General features: G+C 41.8%; 3 protein-coding genes and 1 long non-coding RNA gene across 5 annotated transcripts; 2 read left to right on the forward strand and 2 right to left on the reverse strand.

Moving 5' to 3' along the window:
* Positions 1–1,459: 1,459 nt before the first annotated feature.
* sparc (secreted protein, acidic, cysteine-rich (osteonectin)) lies at positions 1,460–10,231 on the reverse strand. The gene is made up of 10 exons (XM_077021869.1): positions 10,111–10,231; positions 5,141–5,210; positions 4,854–4,877; positions 4,372–4,453; positions 3,785–3,906; positions 3,387–3,507; positions 2,781–2,914; positions 2,485–2,633; positions 2,053–2,201; positions 1,460–1,951 (listed from the first exon to the last, which is right to left on the reverse strand). Exons 2-10 carry the CDS (start codon positions 5,195–5,197, stop codon positions 1,923–1,925), a joined length of 867 nt encoding a protein of 288 aa, XP_076877984.1. The 5' UTR covers positions 5,198–5,210; positions 10,111–10,231; the 3' UTR covers positions 1,460–1,922.
* Positions 9,388–10,563, forward strand: LOC143526994 (uncharacterized). Its single transcript, XR_013134013.1, has 2 exons — positions 9,388–9,879; positions 10,063–10,563. It is a non-coding gene; the product is annotated as an uncharacterized LOC143526994 (long non-coding RNA).
* Positions 10,564–12,247: 1,684 nt separating this feature from the next.
* Positions 12,248–16,400, forward strand: LOC143526996 (uncharacterized). Of its 2 annotated transcripts, XM_077021872.1 has the most exons (5): positions 12,248–12,398; positions 14,554–14,600; positions 14,743–15,206; positions 15,398–15,529; positions 15,782–16,400. In XM_077021872.1, exons 3-5 carry the CDS (start codon positions 15,029–15,031, stop codon positions 15,997–15,999), a joined length of 528 nt encoding a protein of 175 aa, XP_076877987.1. In that variant the 5' UTR covers positions 12,248–12,398; positions 14,554–14,600; positions 14,743–15,028; the 3' UTR covers positions 16,000–16,400. The 2 variants fall into 2 exon arrangements, with proteins under 2 accessions (XP_076877987.1, XP_076877986.1); XM_077021871.1 differs by having other exon boundaries at positions 14,554–15,206.
* A 201-nt stretch (positions 16,401–16,601) lies between these two features.
* On the reverse strand, positions 16,602–19,186 carry atox1 (antioxidant 1 copper chaperone). The gene is made up of 4 exons (XM_077021873.1): positions 19,028–19,186; positions 18,752–18,824; positions 17,062–17,231; positions 16,602–16,899 (listed from the first exon to the last, which is right to left on the reverse strand). Exons 1-3 carry the CDS (start codon positions 19,031–19,033, stop codon positions 17,107–17,109), a joined length of 204 nt encoding a protein of 67 aa, XP_076877988.1. The 5' UTR covers positions 19,034–19,186; the 3' UTR covers positions 16,602–16,899; positions 17,062–17,106.
* Positions 19,187–19,338: the final 152 nt, after the last annotated feature.

A 19,338-nucleotide genomic window follows, 5' to 3' on the forward strand; every position in this document is an offset into this window, starting at 1 on the left:
GTGGGTTTGCGTTGAAATATATAGTTTCCTGGCTTTTTCATAAGGTGTTGAAGTGTTATCTGTATTTACAATTTTTTTGTACTTCTAGTAGGGCTGGAAACATGAGATCCATTCCTCCCTTTTGTGCAAGGGACTGGCCTCTTGGTGGGCGGAGCTCTGCCATTGTTTGAGGTCTGTGACTAGAGTGTCTGGTTGGAAGGGTAACGCTGGTGACTGGGTGAAAACAGCCCTCAGCACGATTCTCCCATATCTGCAAGAAGGCGCTCTAACACTACAGGGACCATGACTCCAGTTTCCCAGAATATTGTGCAACAGACATCTGTTCGGCATCCACGACGTGAACATGGTTGTAGCTGTAGTGGTGAGGACCAGAAGTTTTTTGAACAGCAGATATTTGTAATGTCGAAAAGAACACCAGCACTCAATTTTACACAATTTTAACACTTCAGAATGCTGAAGATCAAAATATTCGTTTAAATTCTGCTGTTATGCAGTAAAAACATTAGGCATGCTGCTTTTTCTTTTAGTTTACGGTTTAAAACCTACTGTTTTCTGTGATACTGCTGAGTTGAGCAGAACTCCTTTTACAGTGTTTTGCTCCAGTTTCACCATTTCTGTCCCCGACATGTACCTCTGAAAACAGCCATTCCTGTTTGGTTTTCTCCACCACACCCTGCATTACACATCCATGTGTGAGCTGTGGGATGGGCAAAGCCTTTTTTTTGCTTTCAAAATGACCTCTTAAGTAGAGGATACAGAAATACTCTCAAAACATGAGGGAACATTACAGACATGTCCACTCCTCCCTCGGGGAAACATAATATGGTTTGTGATCCTGTCGTTTTGGTTGGAGATCTTTTAAAAGTCATTTACATGTATTCTTGCAGTAGTGTGTTTTTGTAAGAACATTTACAGTTATATGTTTGTACTTTGCCTGAATTAAAACAATTAGCATATATAAATACCTCATCTCATTAGACTCGAGCAAGAAGAACAGCACAGAATTAATAAAGACATTATTCAGCTAATTCTGAACTTCAACAAAGTTGAACAGAAACACAATTGTAGGAGCAGAAGGAAGCCAGTCAGATATTCAGAGCTGAAAGATGAAGGCATGCAATATTTGGGTTTGGAAATCTCAGTAGCTTTATTCATGTAAAGAGGTTCATACTGCTCACATTGTGGCAAATACTGCAGATGTACGTGAACATGTAGAGGGAGAAATTTCTCATCCTGCAAGATTCTTTCCTCTTTGAGTTCAAATAATATTTTCAATGACTGTTCATTTTTTTTATTTTAAAAACTCAACACTCTACCCTGATTCTTTGACAAGAAATAATGGGCAAATAAACAAACACACCTTTTATTCAGGGCTCAAATTTAAAGAAGCTATTTAAATCTAAACAAACATCCAAAACAGTGTATACCCCACCAAAAGAGTGCAACAAAGGAAACTAAATGGTTTATAAAGCAAGCAGAAAGAACATTTATTTAGAAATTTTATTTTTTTCTTTTTACAAATTCACCTCAGTAACTCCTAATTGACATTTAAATCCAAGCCCTGATTCTCTGAAAAATATTTATCTCTCTGTGCATCCATTTGCAAAAAAAGGCTTTCCACGTGCAAAGTCCATTGTCTATTTCACCATCACCCTGCTCATAGCTTTCAAGCGTCTGCTTAGTTACACCAACTAGTTTTAGCATTTGCACAAAATCGGAAAACAAAAAACAAAAATTGGGAAGTTATCACTTATTGTGACTGTTAGTGTGGACTGTGCATGTGTTTTTTTACAGTTTAAATTTTAGTGGTATACATAGGTTATTAGAAATCGCAATTAGCACCATTAACATGGTTTTAATTTAATGGTTAGCACCTTGTCCCAATAGTAGACTAACTAGGAAATGTCAATGCTGTCCATGGTTTAGATGACAAGGTCCTTGTCAATGTCCTCTGTAAGCAGAAAAGAAAAGAGTTAGTAAATGAATGAATTAAACATGGTGGGGGATTCCAAGAAAAAGTGTGATTAAAAAACCCTTAAAGGGTTAACATACGCTCTTTGATGCCGAAACAGCCGGCCCACTCCTCCAGGGCGATGTACTTGTCCTGGTCAGCATCGCACTGCTCGAAGAAGTTGGTGGTGCAGTGTTCCATGGGGATGAGAGGGGCACGCAGTGGGGCCAGCTCAGTGTGGGACAGGAACCTGAAACACACCCACAATGCAATTCACCTGCATCCTAATGCCACCAGAGAGACCTCAGCAAAGCTCTGTTTCCAGACCATTAAGGAGGAGACAGAAATGGCCACAGGCTTTGGCTCAGAACGGCTTATTGTACGGGTTCGTAAAGACGATATGGATCAAAGGGTTAGTTAGGGGAAATAAAAACTATAAATATACTTTGAATATTAATAAAAGCAGAAATTGGCTGATGTAACTTTGTGGGAGCTGTTAGGGAATAGATACTGAGATGGGTGTGAGAACTGACCCATCCACAGGATGCTGGTCGAGCTGGCCGAACTGCCAGTGGACAGGGAAGATGTACATGTTGTAGTTCTTCTGGAAGTCCAGGGCGAGAAGATCCAGGGAGTGGTCACCAGCCTGCAGCCTCTTCTCATTCTCATAGATCTTCTTCACCTGGAGAAAGAGCACATGGTTTGAGCACAGAACACAACTCTTCAAAAAAATTAAAAATACATAATTTACAAAAATTGACACCTTTTTTCCTTCTTTGGTATTTTGTGTTAGGAATAACTAAGATGAATGACATATGTGTTTTGTTACCCTGAGTTTCTGTTTCTCACTGAGCAGGTTGTTGTCCTCATCACGCTCATACAGAGTGACCAGTACATTCTTCAGCCAGTCCCTCATACGCAGGGGGAACTCGTTCAGCTCATTCTCCATGCAGGGTTCGATGTCTGCAGAGAGCCCAACATGTCAGCACATGTCACAACCGATTCAACACATATTTGTGTATTAAACAAATCCTTAAATGTTATTCTTTTCCGCCCTCGATGCTCATGATTGTGTTACCACTATTAGTTCCTTCACAGAAAGTAAACTACTTTTATTTCCTCAGTTCATCTGTGAGCTTAACCGTACACCAGAGGCTCCATTTGCACCCTTCAGGCCGGAGACTCGGCCCAGCCTGTGTGCACAGACTCTGCACGCGAGAGGTTTAAAAGGGGGGGGCTTGTCCCACGCTGCAGGGTGGAGTAACACAAGCAAGCCAGGACCTGCCCCTTGCTCAGTGCACGTGGAGTCCCCCTTAAGGGAGACCTCCAGCCTGGAGCTCGTCAGTCACTGGAGAAAAGCGATGGGATCTCATGAATGGCGCTAGGAAAGGAAGAAACGTGAAACATCTGCACTATGGGTGCAGGGCGCGCTCACATTTGCAGGGTCCGATGTAGTCCAGGTGCAGCTTGTGCCCCTTCTTGGTTCCCTCTAGTGCACACTTGGTGGCAAAGAAGTGGCAGGACGAGTCGTAGGTCTTGTTGTCGGTGCCGCAGATCTACAAAAACGCAAGAAGGCAACGCTCAGACACCACGGCCTCTAACCCCACAGGTTTAGATTGCTATCCCTCCAATATGTGGACATGCCTGTGAGCAAGGCATGGAACTGCTGACCGGATATTTTGTGAGAATGACAAATTTCACTTTCAATCAGAATTCCATCTCAGAAGAATATTAACCCAAGAGTCCTATACATCGTCCCTCCTCATACGTAGCCTTGGGCTAGATGAGTTATTACACATGGCTCACTAGTGGCCCAACATTAGAAACACTTACATGCTCAAACTCTCCAACTTGGGTGGGGCAAGTCAGAGGGTCCTGGCACACACACATGGGTTCGTTGTTGTCGTCGAGCTCACACACCTTACCCTTCTTGCAGTGATGGTTGAGACAGGGGTCTGGGGGAGGAAGAGTAAAAAGCAAAAACGATTTAGACTTTGCTCAAATTCAGCTCTGCCAGATATTCGGTTTAGAGTGTACACATCTAATATTTTCCCCTGCGTTTTTCAGTAAAGTGCTCTTTCCTGAATTTCTTTTTTCTGGCTAGGCTGTTTTGTGGCTGGATGAGTGGCATTTAAGTTGAGCTTTCTGAGACCACAGCCTGGGTAACTCATAATTACAGCTGTCTAGTTTTGACTTATGTGAAGTCTGTCATTACCAGAAACTTCATACGCTTGCTGCTGTATCATTTACTCATTCTGTTCACAACATGGCGGCCCGGACAAAAAGAAGCCGGATTCCACATAACGTACCAGAATAAAGTTTATAAAGTGTTTCACAGACCGGTCCGTATTAGGCTGTGTGCATACAGGATGTGCCTGTGTTTGTCACTAAGCTTTCTTGAGTTATTTCAGCATACTTACTCTCTGCAACAACATCCTCAACAACCTCAATGGCCTCGTCAAACTCTCCGGTCTCCACTTGGACTGGGTTGGCTCCCACCTCCTGTGTTGAAGGAAAAACGGCACTCTTAGTATGTGTCACCCATGGCACTTGGATGCTGCATTGTGTAGGACTAAGTATTAAATATTGACAAAACATCAAAAGATCAAGAAGTGAAAAAGCTCTGTGTTGACGGCTTGTCAGACAAAGAGTTTTGGGACCTAAAGACATGTCTAGCATGGACATGTGGGAAAGCAGTGACATAATGATAATTGCTTCATTTCAGCACTGCTGTGGGGGTTTGGTCCCTTAAGGACTTACAAGAGTAATATGTGTGTGTGCAGATGAAGATACATCTGCTCCCATGTAGAGGAATAAGACTGGTTCCTCTGCTGAGAGGAAAATGGCCTGCAGAATCCCAAACTGCTTGGAATGTTTAATATCCTAATAAATTGGCACTTACCTCCTCAACTGGCAGCTCCTCTACCTGCAAAGAAAATGATTTGAATGAATATCAGTAAAATGTGTTTATGAGATTAAATGCTAACTTTTGTTTAAGTCTATTTTGCTGACTTCAGCAACCAGAGGAGCAGAAATGTAAGATTTATTTAATTAGCATAAACAAATGAACCTCAGTGTAAACCCAATGAATCATCATGTTCACTTTTACTGATGACAAACTGCATCCAAAAATGCACACTTTGTATAAGCATGCCATTCGCACCATTGCCGTGCAAATGGTGAACTTACTGGAGAAGCCAGGGCCTTTCCAGCCAGGCACAACAGAAAGACGATCCACACCCTCATGTTGGGATTCAGCCTGCAGACATACAAACACAAATTCAGCTATCCATGACATTTATTTTACAATAATAATAATGAAGTATATATATCTGCAATAATGAAGTATATATTTATATATCTGCAGTAATGGGGTATATATTAATATATCTGTGATCAGGGTACACATACAGAGAGAGTATATATAAGGAGCCAGATGGTTAAATGCATGGATTCCAGATGGTAGAGAGGGAGACCCAACCAGCCAACGTTCCCTGGCATCTCCGCACACATGAAGTAGGCCTGACGTTCCAGTCCTGTCCAGTTTCTTTGCTATGAGATCAGCATAACTCACATTCACACCTCACAACATTTACTAGCCTCCGGTGGCCTGAACAGAAACTAGCTTCTCCCAACAGACCTGCCCTGTATGCCGGGAAACTGTATTCAGAACAGACGCGGCGATGGTATGAGATAAGAACCACGAATGTCTTTGTTCCGCTGGCCCCTCCCATCTGCCCCTGCCCGCCCAGAGATACCCACTGCAATCACTGAATGCAGTGGGCTGTCCTTGTGAAACCGCGTTATCCTACTGCTCGATAAAACCCGTAGTCATCACACACCCCCACCTCCTCCTCTGAGACACAGACGTGTCCCTCTTCCTTGTCCTTCATAAACACTGGGAGTCTCTGTTTATGTCTGCACATTCAAAGCAACACGCCTGCAGTCAGTTCTGTGATGGTATCGAGCCATTCATGCTAGATGCTCTGATAGACAGCATGGCCGAAAAGCAGCAACACTTTTGTTTTCTTTGGAACTGAGCACGAAGGTATGCATGCACCTTCTGCAAGGGGGCTGTCATGACAACGGTGAGACATCCTTTCACTCATGCACATGAAAAACAAAGAGCCCTCTGTAAATACCAAAATGCCACTAATGCCACTAATGTTTAAGAAGCATCTGCATCAAAGATTCTCATTATTAAACAAAGGAGGCACACAGTGGAATAAGGACCGAGGACCTCAGCGTTCGTTCTGAACATACCATGTAGATTCATTCTGATGACGCAGAAGGTCAAATACTGGGGGAAGCTAATATGTGACAGGCACTACAATTCCTTGTCACTCATCAAGCCACAATGAACATGTTACCACATGATTGACATTGGAAAGGGATCACTGAGCCTTATCTGTCTAACAGAGCAAGTCGTGGGGTTCCTCAGGGGCCTTTCTATGCTCCTTGAACCACTGACCCAACAACACTTCCTAACTGAAAATCTGATGTAGGAATTCTTGTGCAATGAACAAAAGGATTCAAGCATGCGAGAAATTCTTCAGCAGAGACGAGGAAATTCTAGATCTGGATCTAGCACTGTGCCTGTTGTAAGGTCATTTATCGTGAAACAATCATAAATTATTTTGTCTCATTTGAATTCCACAGTAGGAATCTTAACATATCGTCTAGGAAATCTGAACTGAAGTATTTGCAATATAATTTCAAAGGACCTTCAGCAGGATATTATGAATGGCGGGAGAATAGCTCATCATTAAGAGTGAGCATCATTTTGATGGTGCTGGGTTGGACGTGCATCTGTGCCGAGCCTAAACCATTAGATGCAGATGCTCGCTGCTGTCGATGTGGCATGCTCTCACATTTCTCAGTGCAGCTGCCGGTACAGATGAGGAGAGCTGCCAGACGGCACTGGGAACGCAGCCCGTCTGGCTGGCTGGCCAGGGCTGGCCTCTTCCCCTCGCTGTTTTCACTGGACAGTGAAAAAACGTCCCTGAGCTCAGGAACTGATGTCACGCAGTCTGCCTCTCTGATGGACCTAGCCATGGAAAAATACAGAGCTCTGCTCTGAGCCGTGAATGCCGACGTACTACAAATCTTCTCTCAGGGAACTCGGGGGGAAAAGAGGGGAAAAGGTGCATTCCACTGGGAGCTACGTCCGTTTAATCAGACTGGACGTCAAAGCGCTGTGAGCTTTGGAAAGAAAGGGGGAGATGTGTTGCGTCATCTCCTGTGTTTAGCTTGGATGGGTCTTTCCATTACCTCTCAAAGTTTTTAGATATTTGCATGTTGTTTATTTTCCAAAAATGCCAGTCTCTTGAAGGACTTATGTAAAGGCAAAAATGTTATTTGGAAAGTTGTACTCATAATCAAACAAGACTGAAGGGGTGGTGGTGATATAAAGGATGCCTTTTTCACTCGCTATTTTGTTTGTTAGCTAAGCAAGCTGTGCAGTATTAAAAGCAGGGATTCTGGGCACGCTGCTCTCTCCCGAAGCCCAGCAGGCTTAAGGAATTCTTTCTGCTCTCCTATAGTGACATAACAGGTGGTTTAGGGCCTGGAAAAACAGTGTAGCAGTGATGTTGTATCCACAAATAAGTGCCAATAAATGCCGCTGCTCAAGGAATTCAACCAAACAGATCACCAGTTCTTTTGCAAAACAACACTGCACAGCAGTTTAATGTCATAAATATGTAATTTATTAATAATAATGATAGTAATAATAATAGTAATAAATATGTGATAATATGCAATGCTCTGATTCTCAGAAAATATCTAAAATAGCAACATCTAGGCTGTCGACCTCCTCCGAAATGATTCAAGATCTCCAAAAAAGTTCCAAGGTAATGTTTATCTTCCCTATGAAATGTTGATGACCATAATCAGTATCCTGTGCCAGGTCCTTCGGCTCAGAGGGTGGCATACTGGTTTGACTCACGAGGCAGGAAGCCACTTGGCATCAAAAATAAACACTGTGCAAGCCACCTGTCCATTACAAGTCAATTACTACCCTGCGTCTGGGCAATGGTTTGTGGTGAGCAGAAAAACAGGTACAATCTCACCGAGATCTGTACAGAATAAATAAACAAGTGACAATGTCAGCAGGGTGGCATTATGGTAACCAAACGGCCCAGCCTGCAAGGTAACGGATCCAAAAACAAGCAGACAACGTGTGGGGTGTTTCGTCCAGAAATACCTTGGCGTGTGCTGTGTTTGAAGGTGTGTGGTTTGGAATAAACACTTCTTTCTCCATATACACCTAACTACTTTCTCTTGTAGCAGAGGCCCCTCAAGTATTAAGCTCAGATTCCTTAGAAAGAAAGAGGTAGTGAGAATGAACACAATAGGACGTCTCTTTCTCTGCTACCGTTGATTTGCAGGAAGCGGTCTGAAGACAGGGATCTCAGAGACAAACAAAGCAAGCAGTAGAATCCATGTAACCTGAGTTTCCAGTCACCTGACCACTCTGAGTCACTCTACCCAGCCCCCAGTACAGCCAGACACAGTTCACCTATAAGGATTCCCACATTCTCCCTTCTATCTGCTCCTTCCATTTACTTCAGAAGTAAAATCACACTAGCTAATGTGTCTCTGTAAGACTTACTAAGGTCTTACAACTTTAGTATTATTTTGTATATGTGTATACACACACACAGAGCCGGAGTGGCTATGGGCCGGCTCATGTCAATCTCTAGTTTGGGCCGATTGGGAGGGAAAAATAATTTTGGGCCAGAAAAAGGGGCCCACTCCGGCCCTGTACACACATATTACTAATTTGACCTTAAATATCTGCATTTGTTATGCATTGTGCATCTAGACGTTTGTGCTGTTTGCGTGCCTGGTCCATGTGAGTGGCTGGGTCTGCAGAGGAGTAGTAGCGAAATGCCCCACAGCCCCCCTGCACTGCCTCCCAGGCTGCCTCTCGGGCTCTTTCCCCCTCTCCCTTTTGCTCTTGAGCAGCAGGATGTCGGCCAAGCCTCCTGCTTTCTTCTGCCTGTCGTTGTTCAACCCACTGTGGCTTGAGAGTGAAACTTTTCCATTAGCATGCAAGCACAGCCCACGCCTGATTGCTTGCGGTCTGCAGTGCCATCTTCACCCGAAGGTTTTTTCATGCTCGCCTACCTCCCTACCTCCCCGCACCTTTGGGCTTCCCTGGCTTGCTTGTGTTTCTGGTCTGGTTTAAGCACACAGCTTTTAAAGCACATAGGCGCAGTGAAATGAAGGCCCTTCTGTGTGACCAATTAAAAAGAAACTAGGACACCTTTAGTTTTAATCGCACCTCTTCACAGTCGAGAGAGAAAATGTGACAAAAATCTCATTGGGTAATACACATGATGTTTTGTCCATTAAGTAAATAAATAAAAAAACTAGATTAAACTGTCCGGAACGTGAGAGCTGGGGTTTTTTTTTGTTGTTGTTTTGTTTTTTTGAGCACTCTCCAGCTTAGCATCTAGCAGCTGTGGACTATCAGTTTGTTCTCAAAACATTCTTGTTTGACAAAAGAAGAGGCATCTGTACACACAGGCCACAACAGCTGGTGAGAATTACCATGGCAACTTGCATTCCTTTTGATGGGAGTAACTGGGAGGGATCTGCTTGAAATTGGACCCTCTCTCTCTCTCTCTCTCTATCTCTCTCTCTCTGTGTCTGGGTTTGTAGCCCTCTCTCCATCCCTCCTCCCACTGCTGTGCCTTCACCCCTCCCGTTGCCTATGTGGCACACAATACTTCATCATTTTGTTTTGTGTCATCATGACATTGAAGTATTCTCTGCTCAAGCGGACCACAAAAAAGAAAATTGTCTCAGCAACTGCCTTTTCTAACTTCTTTAAAGTGTTCTTGAACAATATCATTTGAAACCGAGTGATAATATGACATTTACAAACAAATTGGACACCTGTGGCCCATGAAAATGAAAAGGTAAGAAAGACATTAAAAAAGACTAAAGCAAGAAAGAAAACACTTCCACACTTTTTTTCCCCAGCAGCAGAAAATAAAATGATAAAATGATAAAAAAATGAGTGTATTTTTTATCCAGGATATGTTAATCAATATTTCAAAGAGAACATCAACAATGTTTAAAACAATGGGTGTCGATCTCAGATTGATCTGAGTGTTGGAGTCAGGAGGTGAAGAGTGGAAGGTTCTTACCTTTTGTTCAGCGCACACAGAAGCCGAGGGAGATGTCAGCTAGAGCGGAGGTCTGGAACTATCTAACAGCAACGCCACTTCATGCAGAAGACATTTGCAGTGGGCAGGCCCAGTCAACCACCCCTCATTCCGCTGCACAGGGACGGCCCACAGTTAACTCTCTGTGTCCAACTCCAACTCAGTCTAATGCAAATCAGGTCCATTATGCAAATGTGTTCATTTTTAAATCTAAATGTTATATTATGCTCAGTATTATTAAATTGATTAAATTGAAACATTCTTATATATTTTTTTGATTTTTCAACTTTTAGTTATTAAGGAAATCTACTACTTGCTATTTCAGTAAAAAAAATTATTACATTAAAAATAATGTCATTTGATTACAATTATGTATTATGCTTGGAAAATGTTCTGAAATCAATGTTTAGTAAATAATAAATGTTTTTAATGCTATTCATGATTTGTTTGTCCATTCTGTGTGGCAGTGCTACTGAAATAGACCTCCAGGCTAACAGTAAATATTCTTGGTATATTTTACTATATTTTTATCTTTGTGCTCCTCACCTGGTGTTCTGTGTGCGTGTGTGTGTGTGTGTGTGTGTGTGTGTTCAAAGTTCTTCAGAAGTAAATGTATATATACATTTTATTAAAACCTCATCATTAACTCCAATCCTGTCTCTCTGTATGTGTGTGTGTGTGTGTGTGTGTGTGTGTGTGTGTGTGTGTGTGTGTGTGTGTGTGTGTGTGTGTGTGTGTGTGTGTGTGTGTGTTTATGTGTACCATGGGCTTGAAACATATCAGGCAAAGCAATCACGGCCACTGCCCTGGCTGTAGGCCTCTTTGTCTGACTTTTGCTTCAAAGATCATCAAACAGAAACACTCTGCTATTGATTGCTACAGTCTGTACTAGCAGAGTCTGTGGACGAGTAAAGAGAGAAACATCTGGATGTGAAAAGGCTGGGGGGGGGGGGGGGGTGCAACTATGCAACGTGGCATTTTCCATCCCGGCTGCAGCGGACACAGAGAGGCAGAGCTGGAGCTGTGGAGGAGGAGTAATTATTATGCCTCTCAAGACTTGCAGACGTGGCGCTGTCTGCAGAGGCTAACAAGCCTTTACAAAGCAATAGGCTTGCTGGATTTTCCCTAATTAGATCTAATTATGGCATCTGCAGCTCACAGACAGAAGCACCTGAGCTTTGATGGGCTCTATGTTGTGGGATGCCTCTGCTGACTTGTCTATGTTGTCTGCATACTATAGATTGCAGTTTCCCAAAGACAGTAATTAAAAACAACGATAGCCTACTACATTATATTGTTTAATCTATAATGATGTTTAATGCTGGATTCTATATATTACAATCCAGATGTAGGATTCATTTGGAATACACCTTCTATGCAGTGTTTATTGGAAATAATGCTGAATAGCTGTAGGCCAACATAAAAAAATCTTTGTTTCTGGATAATTCAGCAGACAATAAAAGGTTTGGCCTTCGTTTCTTCAATAAAGCTCCACAAAATCAAAAGGATGATAAGTTCAGAGGGGACAAGGCATCTATTAATTCACTTTACTGACACTGAAACCAGCAGTACTAAATTATATATATTAACACGAGACTGGAATAAATTACAACACCTGAATATGCAGTGCAGATAAGTCACTCTACTCTGTTTGGTAAATAGCAATAAAGCTTTATTCTTTATTTTAAAAATCTAAACTGTATAAATTGTATTCTAAGTGACATAATTGTCCATTTCAACACAATAACCAATTAACCAATACAAATATAGCATTTTTCATGTGAAAACAATATCACAGGTTCATTTTAACTACCTCAGCTCAAAGGGAGCTCATCATTAACAGAGATTATTATTGGTTCGGGGGTATAATTGAGGACATCTATAAAGAAGTAACATTTCCATGTTCTGTCTAACTGCCATACAGAAATCTCACATTGTTCATGTTTAGAAAGTAACAGTTATAGCTACAATGAGGGAAGTTAGTTCTCAGCCCTGGAACTCTTGGGAATATCGGAGCGGGACGTTTCAGCAGGACATGTGCCAGAAAAACAAGCCTGCTCATCTTTTCCTTTCTCTGTTTACTTCCCTATAAGGAGGAACAGTACCGAAACTGAGGCATCTGGAGGACCAATCAAGGCGGAGAGTGATGACTAGGAGACAGATGGAGTGAGTGAACGGAATAGCGAGCGTGGCGAGGTTTTGCCGCTGCCCGGAACTCTCTGCCGCAGCTGTTAAATGGGTGTGGCGGCAACGAAGCAGCAGAGAGCTGGGTAAGTGGATCGAGTGAGAGTGGGTGGGGTCTGGCAAGAGTGGGCGGGACCAGGTGTGGGTGGGCAGGGCCATGTAATGGTAGGCAGGGCCTCTCTAGCTGATGTGCAGAGCAGGGATCTGTCTGCCACCGCATAGTCTGTCCAGCCAAGCAAGGTGTCTGCTCACAGACCCTGAAGCAGAGACATGTAAACTTCAATGGGCATCTTCAAAAAACCAAGACCCTACTTTAATGTCCACGTGTGCAGTCAAAATAGTGGTTCATTAAGAGATAATGAAAATTGTGCTTTTATATTTGTTGCTCATTTAATTATTTATACTTTAGCCAAACAAAGTTCTGCTTGTCTAGTTCTATCTAGCCTTTGTTGCACTTTTACTTTTGTGCAAAATTTAATTTTGTGACATGATGTCACTGTGCTGCATATCTAATGTGAAGCTCTGTGTCTACACCACAACTTATTCATTCATTTTTCAGTAACATTTGACAGATTGATGATTAGAATATAAGAAAAAATTCAATTTGATATCCAATGAAGTTTCCTTATATTGCCACATCAACACTTTTACCTCAAACACCTAATCTGCATTTAATGACTGAGCAGCCGGCCTGCCTACTGAATGACCTCTAAAGCAAAACATTTTGGAATGATCGCTGCAGTTTTTGGAATATAATCTACGTATCATCTACTGATTAATAATGATACCAAGGAAAAAACAATGTCCTTCACATTCAAATTCCACGTTTGTAACAAGTAAGTTGTCACATTTAAAATCAGAGCAGTCAGTGTTAATAAGGAAAATCTGAAACATGGAGGACACAGTAATCTTCCAGTCTAGCTCGAGTTTCTGCACTTGCCTCTACCTGCATGGCATTGTAAGAGAATGTAACATATCTTAGAGACCCTGAGCACATTATAATGTGAAAGGAATTTCTCTTTGAGTTGAGGGCATATCATCTTAGATCTTATTTGGCCTTCACATGAGAATGTTTACCTGGAGTTAAGCAGCAACAGTGGACCACTGTGACAACAAAATCATGGAGTTTGGTCCAAACATACAGTGTCTTCCACACACCTTCACACGGAAGGCAGTGCAGTTCACACACTGGTGTGTGTAGAGTTCTTGGGGTGTTTTTGTAGGAGCTTATGAAATGTGAAAGTTCGGTCCGTCTCCTTCAGCTCTGCCTCACCTGGCCCTGACTGTCCTTCTGATCTCGTGACAGCAGTGGGAATCTGCACCCGTAGGTTTGAACAGAGGAAGCTCTGTTTTGGCATGCCTGCAGGTGCTAGGCTCTGGCTTTTTATAGATGTCATGATGATTACTGTGGAAGAGAGGGCAGTCTAAACAAGCCTCTGTTGACCCTTTGGCTAGCTGAAATATCTGATCATTGCCATATATTAACAGAATCTCTCCAACTCAAACACGTGCTCCTTTTCAAATTGGGAACGCATTCAAAATATTACAGTCCATATATAACATTTTACATTTCATTTGCTTAATTCAATTTGATGCTCAGGAAAATGTAATAAATACTTCAGTGATTTTAGCCTTTCAAATGACTAAATAATTCTTCTGTCATTGGGATAGTAGCTATCATTTTAACTTCCCATTTTGAAGCGCTTCTACTCTCTTGTGCTTAATTACTTTTCAATGCCTATCACATAAGCCTATTTGAGCTTATCAATGAAAGCACAGTATGTCCTTTAATTATACAGAATAATCTCTGCCTGCCAAAGTATACACAGGATGTAAATGGAATTTTGCATTTGGCAACACACTGCACCCTGCTGGTCAGATGAAGACAAACACTGACTGATGTGTTATTAGTTACCTCTCTATTTCATATGGAATACAAATAACAATAACAAAAAGACATGTTTTTTTTCTGGAAAAATCCTTCTCATGCCTAAATTACATAATTGAAATAGTTATTTGTGAACATTGTAAAGCAAACAGAACACACTTCTTTAGCTAATAAATGGTCTCATTAATAAAAGCCTTAGTTCGGTTTTGTATTGTTTTTGGATAATTGTTTGCATAATAGGTGCATAAGTGTATATGGGTTACATAAATCTATTAATGTTGTTACCACTGCTATTTCATAAGTCTAGCATTAAGTATTCTTCTGAGTTAAAAGCCTGTTATTCCTTTACCTAGGTGATGAAGAGACTCTCCTGAGAAGCATATCCGCTGGCCTGCTCCAGGTGTGTTTGCAGTGTGCCTGCCTGTAGCCTCTGTTTGCTGAAAAGCGTGAAAGCAAACAAGCTCTATTTGAGGCAATCTGGCTCTCTTTCTGATGTCTCTATCGTCCTGCTAACCATGTCCCTTGGATAACATCTTGCCTAGGAAGAACATCATCAACAATATTCATCTGAATTCTTATTTCCTACACAAGACAAGAATTTCTCCTGCAGCATCAGGAAAGGAAATCGTCTGTCATGGACTGTTAGGGTTACTGAAATAAGCAACAAGGATAAAGGACAGATATCAGCTCTCAGGAACCATGATTATAATTCAACGCTGCACAACACACCACTGACCTGACAAGACAAACAGACCGACAGACCGTCAGACTAAAAGAAGGAAGAAAGAAAGAAAAAGAAAGAAAGAGAGAATTGCAAATAGGCTTGTCATGAAGAACTCTGTGAATGTGCTGTGCAGTCTTGTATGTGTGGAGTTCCTCTTGTACACTGTGTGTCTGTGCGCCCCGGAGTGGCTCGTGCAGCCTGAGGGAACAACCCAAGGCCTCTTTGCAATCTGCTACAGCTATGAAGGTCTTTCTAGTTGCACGACATTTCCAGCCTGGATGGGTGAGCAATCTTCAGATCTCTACAGACATTCTAGACAACAAAGAGCGAATTGTACTCTTGTCGTATCATTAGAATTCATTACAGGGTCTTTAATCATAGGAATCAAGATAGGCATTTTAAAAGAGCAGCAAAAGATTCTGGGGTAGTTGCTTTAGTTGAGGCAACACTGCTCTTTCCACTGTGATGCTTAGGCTCCTACAGCCTGACCTGGGTGTTCCTGGCAGCCTCCTCCATACTTTCCCTGGCCACGCTTGTAACCATTCGACCAGCTCTAACCAAAGGAAAGCGAGCCATTGAAGCTCTTCTCCTAAACATCTTCTCAGGTAAGAAGCACCCACGCGGCATTTAGCGAACGATTCTGAAGAGGTTCGTCGAGCGTTCGTGTTGCGTGGCTGGATTCCGTCAACATCTGGCAACGTGGGATTCCCAATATGTCCCGAAATCCTTGCCAGCTGGTGTCAGGGATGTAGCACACACACTGAGATGGGCTTTGTCCTATATATGCCCTGCGTGCCTTAAGTAATGTGACCCTGTGGTGTAACTCTCTACTGACTGGGACGTTTCTATTTTAACAGTTGCATTTTGCATGAGCGCCCTCATCGCCTTCATGGTGTCCATGGAGAAGCAGTTGACTGAGGTGGTCAAGTTTCTTGGATGGGCGTTTTATATCTGCTGCACTACACTTTTCTATGGCTCTCTTGTGTCTGTGGCCCTGGGTCTCGTGCAGGGCTCTTCCAGTATTAGGCCAGCAAGCTCACAAAACTGCCCAGGCATGCCAGTTATATCCCCCTAGCCCACCATTACATTACCCTTAACTACTCAGTGACCGTAATGGTAATCTTGCCCCACATATTGATAATATTAGTTTGTAGTCAGTACACTCAAGGATATGGTCCATTTACTTGCAACATAATAGACTGATAATATATCACCATTTTATTTTATCCTGATACGAAGTTCAAATTAATGTATTGTGGTTTGTGTTTATTAGGCAATATGATTAACGCTCGTTGGATTTAATTTAATTAGCGTGCAATGCTGCCCCCCAGTGGCTAATTGTGAGGAATAAAATGTCATTGAATTCTGTTCATAAGATTTAGAGTAGATTGCATTTATAAAATAAATACATATTAAAAAACATAATTTAACACAAATGGTATGTATTTATTCAAGCTTTGTCACTCAATTTGGGTTGAGTATAATTCCAATTTGATCAAACTTTGCTATTAGTTGAACTCTTTGTTATACTCCAGAATAGTGATATCCTCCAGAATAGTGATAATCAGTGCTCAGGCTCACTTGCTAAACTTTAAATCCACCTGAGACAAAATTATGTTGTACTAAGATCTGGAGCTACCTGTTTGATACAATATTTTCAAAGCGCAGGACCACAGGTTACCAAGCATCCAAAGTCTTTATTTTTGCATGTGTACAAATAAACAGAAGCATGGCCTCAAGATCAAGCAGTGAATGTCCATATACTAATGGCACCTATACTAAAACAATTTTCCATTAGAAACGCTTCCATTTATCAGATTATGACTTCAATGATATGCTGCAGAGTTGGACAGATGTAAAATGCTTCTTCCCTTGGTGCCAAAACACACGCAGCAGGATTCTTAAGGTGTGTAATCAAACAGCTGCCCTTGATCTTCAAATGAGCAGCCATTATGATTATCGCAAATGAAGCCAGCTGAAAATGAGAGTAGAAAAAACACAGAGCACTGCAAAGTTGCACAATAGTTGCGAAAACAAAAACTGTATTGACTATTGCAAACAAATGTCAGCTATTAACACACACACACATACTATATATCTATATATGAGTAATTGATGTAATAAAAGACATGCTTACAGGGCCCTCCAAGCAGACTGTTCTGCTCATCTTCACGTTGTTTGTCTATTTCGGATCGATGTAAGTGACCGTTTTCCCCGTCTTTTTCAGTGCTTCCAATAAAACATCTTTGTCTTTGTCTGACTCAATTGAGACCTTCTTGTTGGGAAGGTCAATATCAAATTTGACATCTATTAACAAAACAAGAAATAAAAACACTTTAAGAATAAATATACTACTTGCTAAACTACAATAAAGAATGCTAAAATACATTCATTGCACATTCATTAATGTGCACATTCATTAATATTCATTCATATCCACAAGTCAATCTGTGACAGTTCTGGTCGACTATATGTGCTACTAATGTGAAGTGGAAGTGTCTAGGAGCAACAGAAGTTCAACTGTAAAGAGGAAGACCACACAAACTTGCATAAGCGCACTACTAAATGCTGAGGTGCATAAAAATCACCCAACCTGTGTTGCAACTCTCACAACTCACATTCCAAACTGCTCAAGGAGACGCACACGAGCCTAACGTCACTATGTACAATGTCAAGAATCGGTTCGTGTGTTTTGGTGTGAAGCAAACCACCACTGGACTCTGGAGAGGTGGAAATGTGTGTTCTCTGGCACGATGACTCGTGCTTCACTATCCGGGGGTCTGACTGACAAACCTGGGTTTGGCTGCTCCCTGGAGAATGCTACCTACTGGAATGCATAGTGACAACAATCAAGTTCTGTGGAGGAGGGGTAATGGTTTGGGCCAGTGAAGGGTGATGATAATGCTACAGCATGCAAAGATATGTTTGTCTAATATATGCTCCTTGCCTTGTGGCGACAGTTGGGGGAAGGGCCTTTTCTGTTCCAGCATGACTGAGCCCCTGTGTACAGATCAAGGTCCATAAAGATGGTTTGATGAATTTGGTGTGGAGAAACTCCAGTGGAATTGTCCAGTGGACTGTAACACCAATTTGCAATCCAGGCCTTCTCGTGAAACACAAGTGCCTGACCTCACAAAGCCTCTTTGACGGAATGAGCATATATTCAAAGATGCACTCAAACCTTGAGGAAATCCTTCCCAGAAGAGGGAGCACTGTTATAACCACAAGGAGAATGCCAACTCCATATTTATACCTGTGGTTTGGATATGGGGTGTGCAACATTGGTTGGTGTCAGGTGTTCACTTTGTCATATTGTGAGGTCAAATTATTTATTTATTCAACATGTACTGTTGCCGGTTTATTACACACACCTACAGACATGTCAATTCCAGGTTCAGAAAGTAAAAGTCCTCACCAGGACTTTGCTCAAGCTTGCTAGATTTTCTAATTAGTGCAATCAACACAATCCAGGAAGCCTGAGCAAAATCCTGGTGAGGACATTTACTTTCTGAACCTGGAATTGACACCTCTGCACACCTATTAATTATCTAGCCTACCAATCATTTAACTGTCTTAATGAACTGACTGATCACTTGTATGCAGAACAGTACCACGTAGCCTTCTTTCAGTTAGGTGTGTGTGCATATAGTTTAAGATGGAGATTTAAATTTTTTATTTTTCCCCAAATGGCGAGGTTGATAAAACTGCAGTACAACCCTGTTAGCAGATTATAACGCAGATACCACATTACGATAGAAGAAAGGATAATCCAAGTGTATCGATGGTATCAGACAGCCGCAGCTGCCCGTATTCAAACACAAGGTTACCTAATTTCTTAAGAACTCGAGCCACTGCACCAGAACATCCTTCGCATGTCATATCAACGAAAAATTCATGGGTCTGTAAAGCAAAAACAGAGAACAAATGTTCATTCGTTATGTAGCCATGTCGTTAAACTGGCCAGAGTTGTAAAGTGAATCACAAGACAAAGCTTGGCTAACGGGCTAGCCGGATAAACACAAAAGTAAACGTAACCCCTTTGATTCATGCAGCAGAGAAACTTTCATCTTTAGATGAGATTCAAGGTTAAAATGTGAACTCACAGCCATGGTCCAGTATATCTTTGTAGCGATTAAAACAATAAAGTAAATTAGCCGGGTATGTAAATGTGCAGTTTTCTGCCCACACTACATCTGAACACTGGTGCTCAGCGCCCAGGCAGCTGAGCTGAGTTGGGGACCGTCCATAAATTACCTACGATTTGGCAAGATGTAGGTTAGTGACACTGTAGTCATGAGGGGATATATGTCTTTGTCGAAGTAATTCCAGTGATTTTAAGGCTTAGATATGCACAATATTTTTTTGTTTTTGTTAAGTTGCATCTCATATCTTTCAAGCGTCTTGTTTCAAAGAA

Source organism: Brachyhypopomus gauderio, chromosome 11 (genome assembly GCF_052324685.1).
Source record: "Brachyhypopomus gauderio isolate BG-103 chromosome 11, BGAUD_0.2, whole genome shotgun sequence".
NCBI lineage: Eukaryota > Metazoa > Chordata > Actinopteri > Gymnotiformes > Hypopomidae > Brachyhypopomus > Brachyhypopomus gauderio.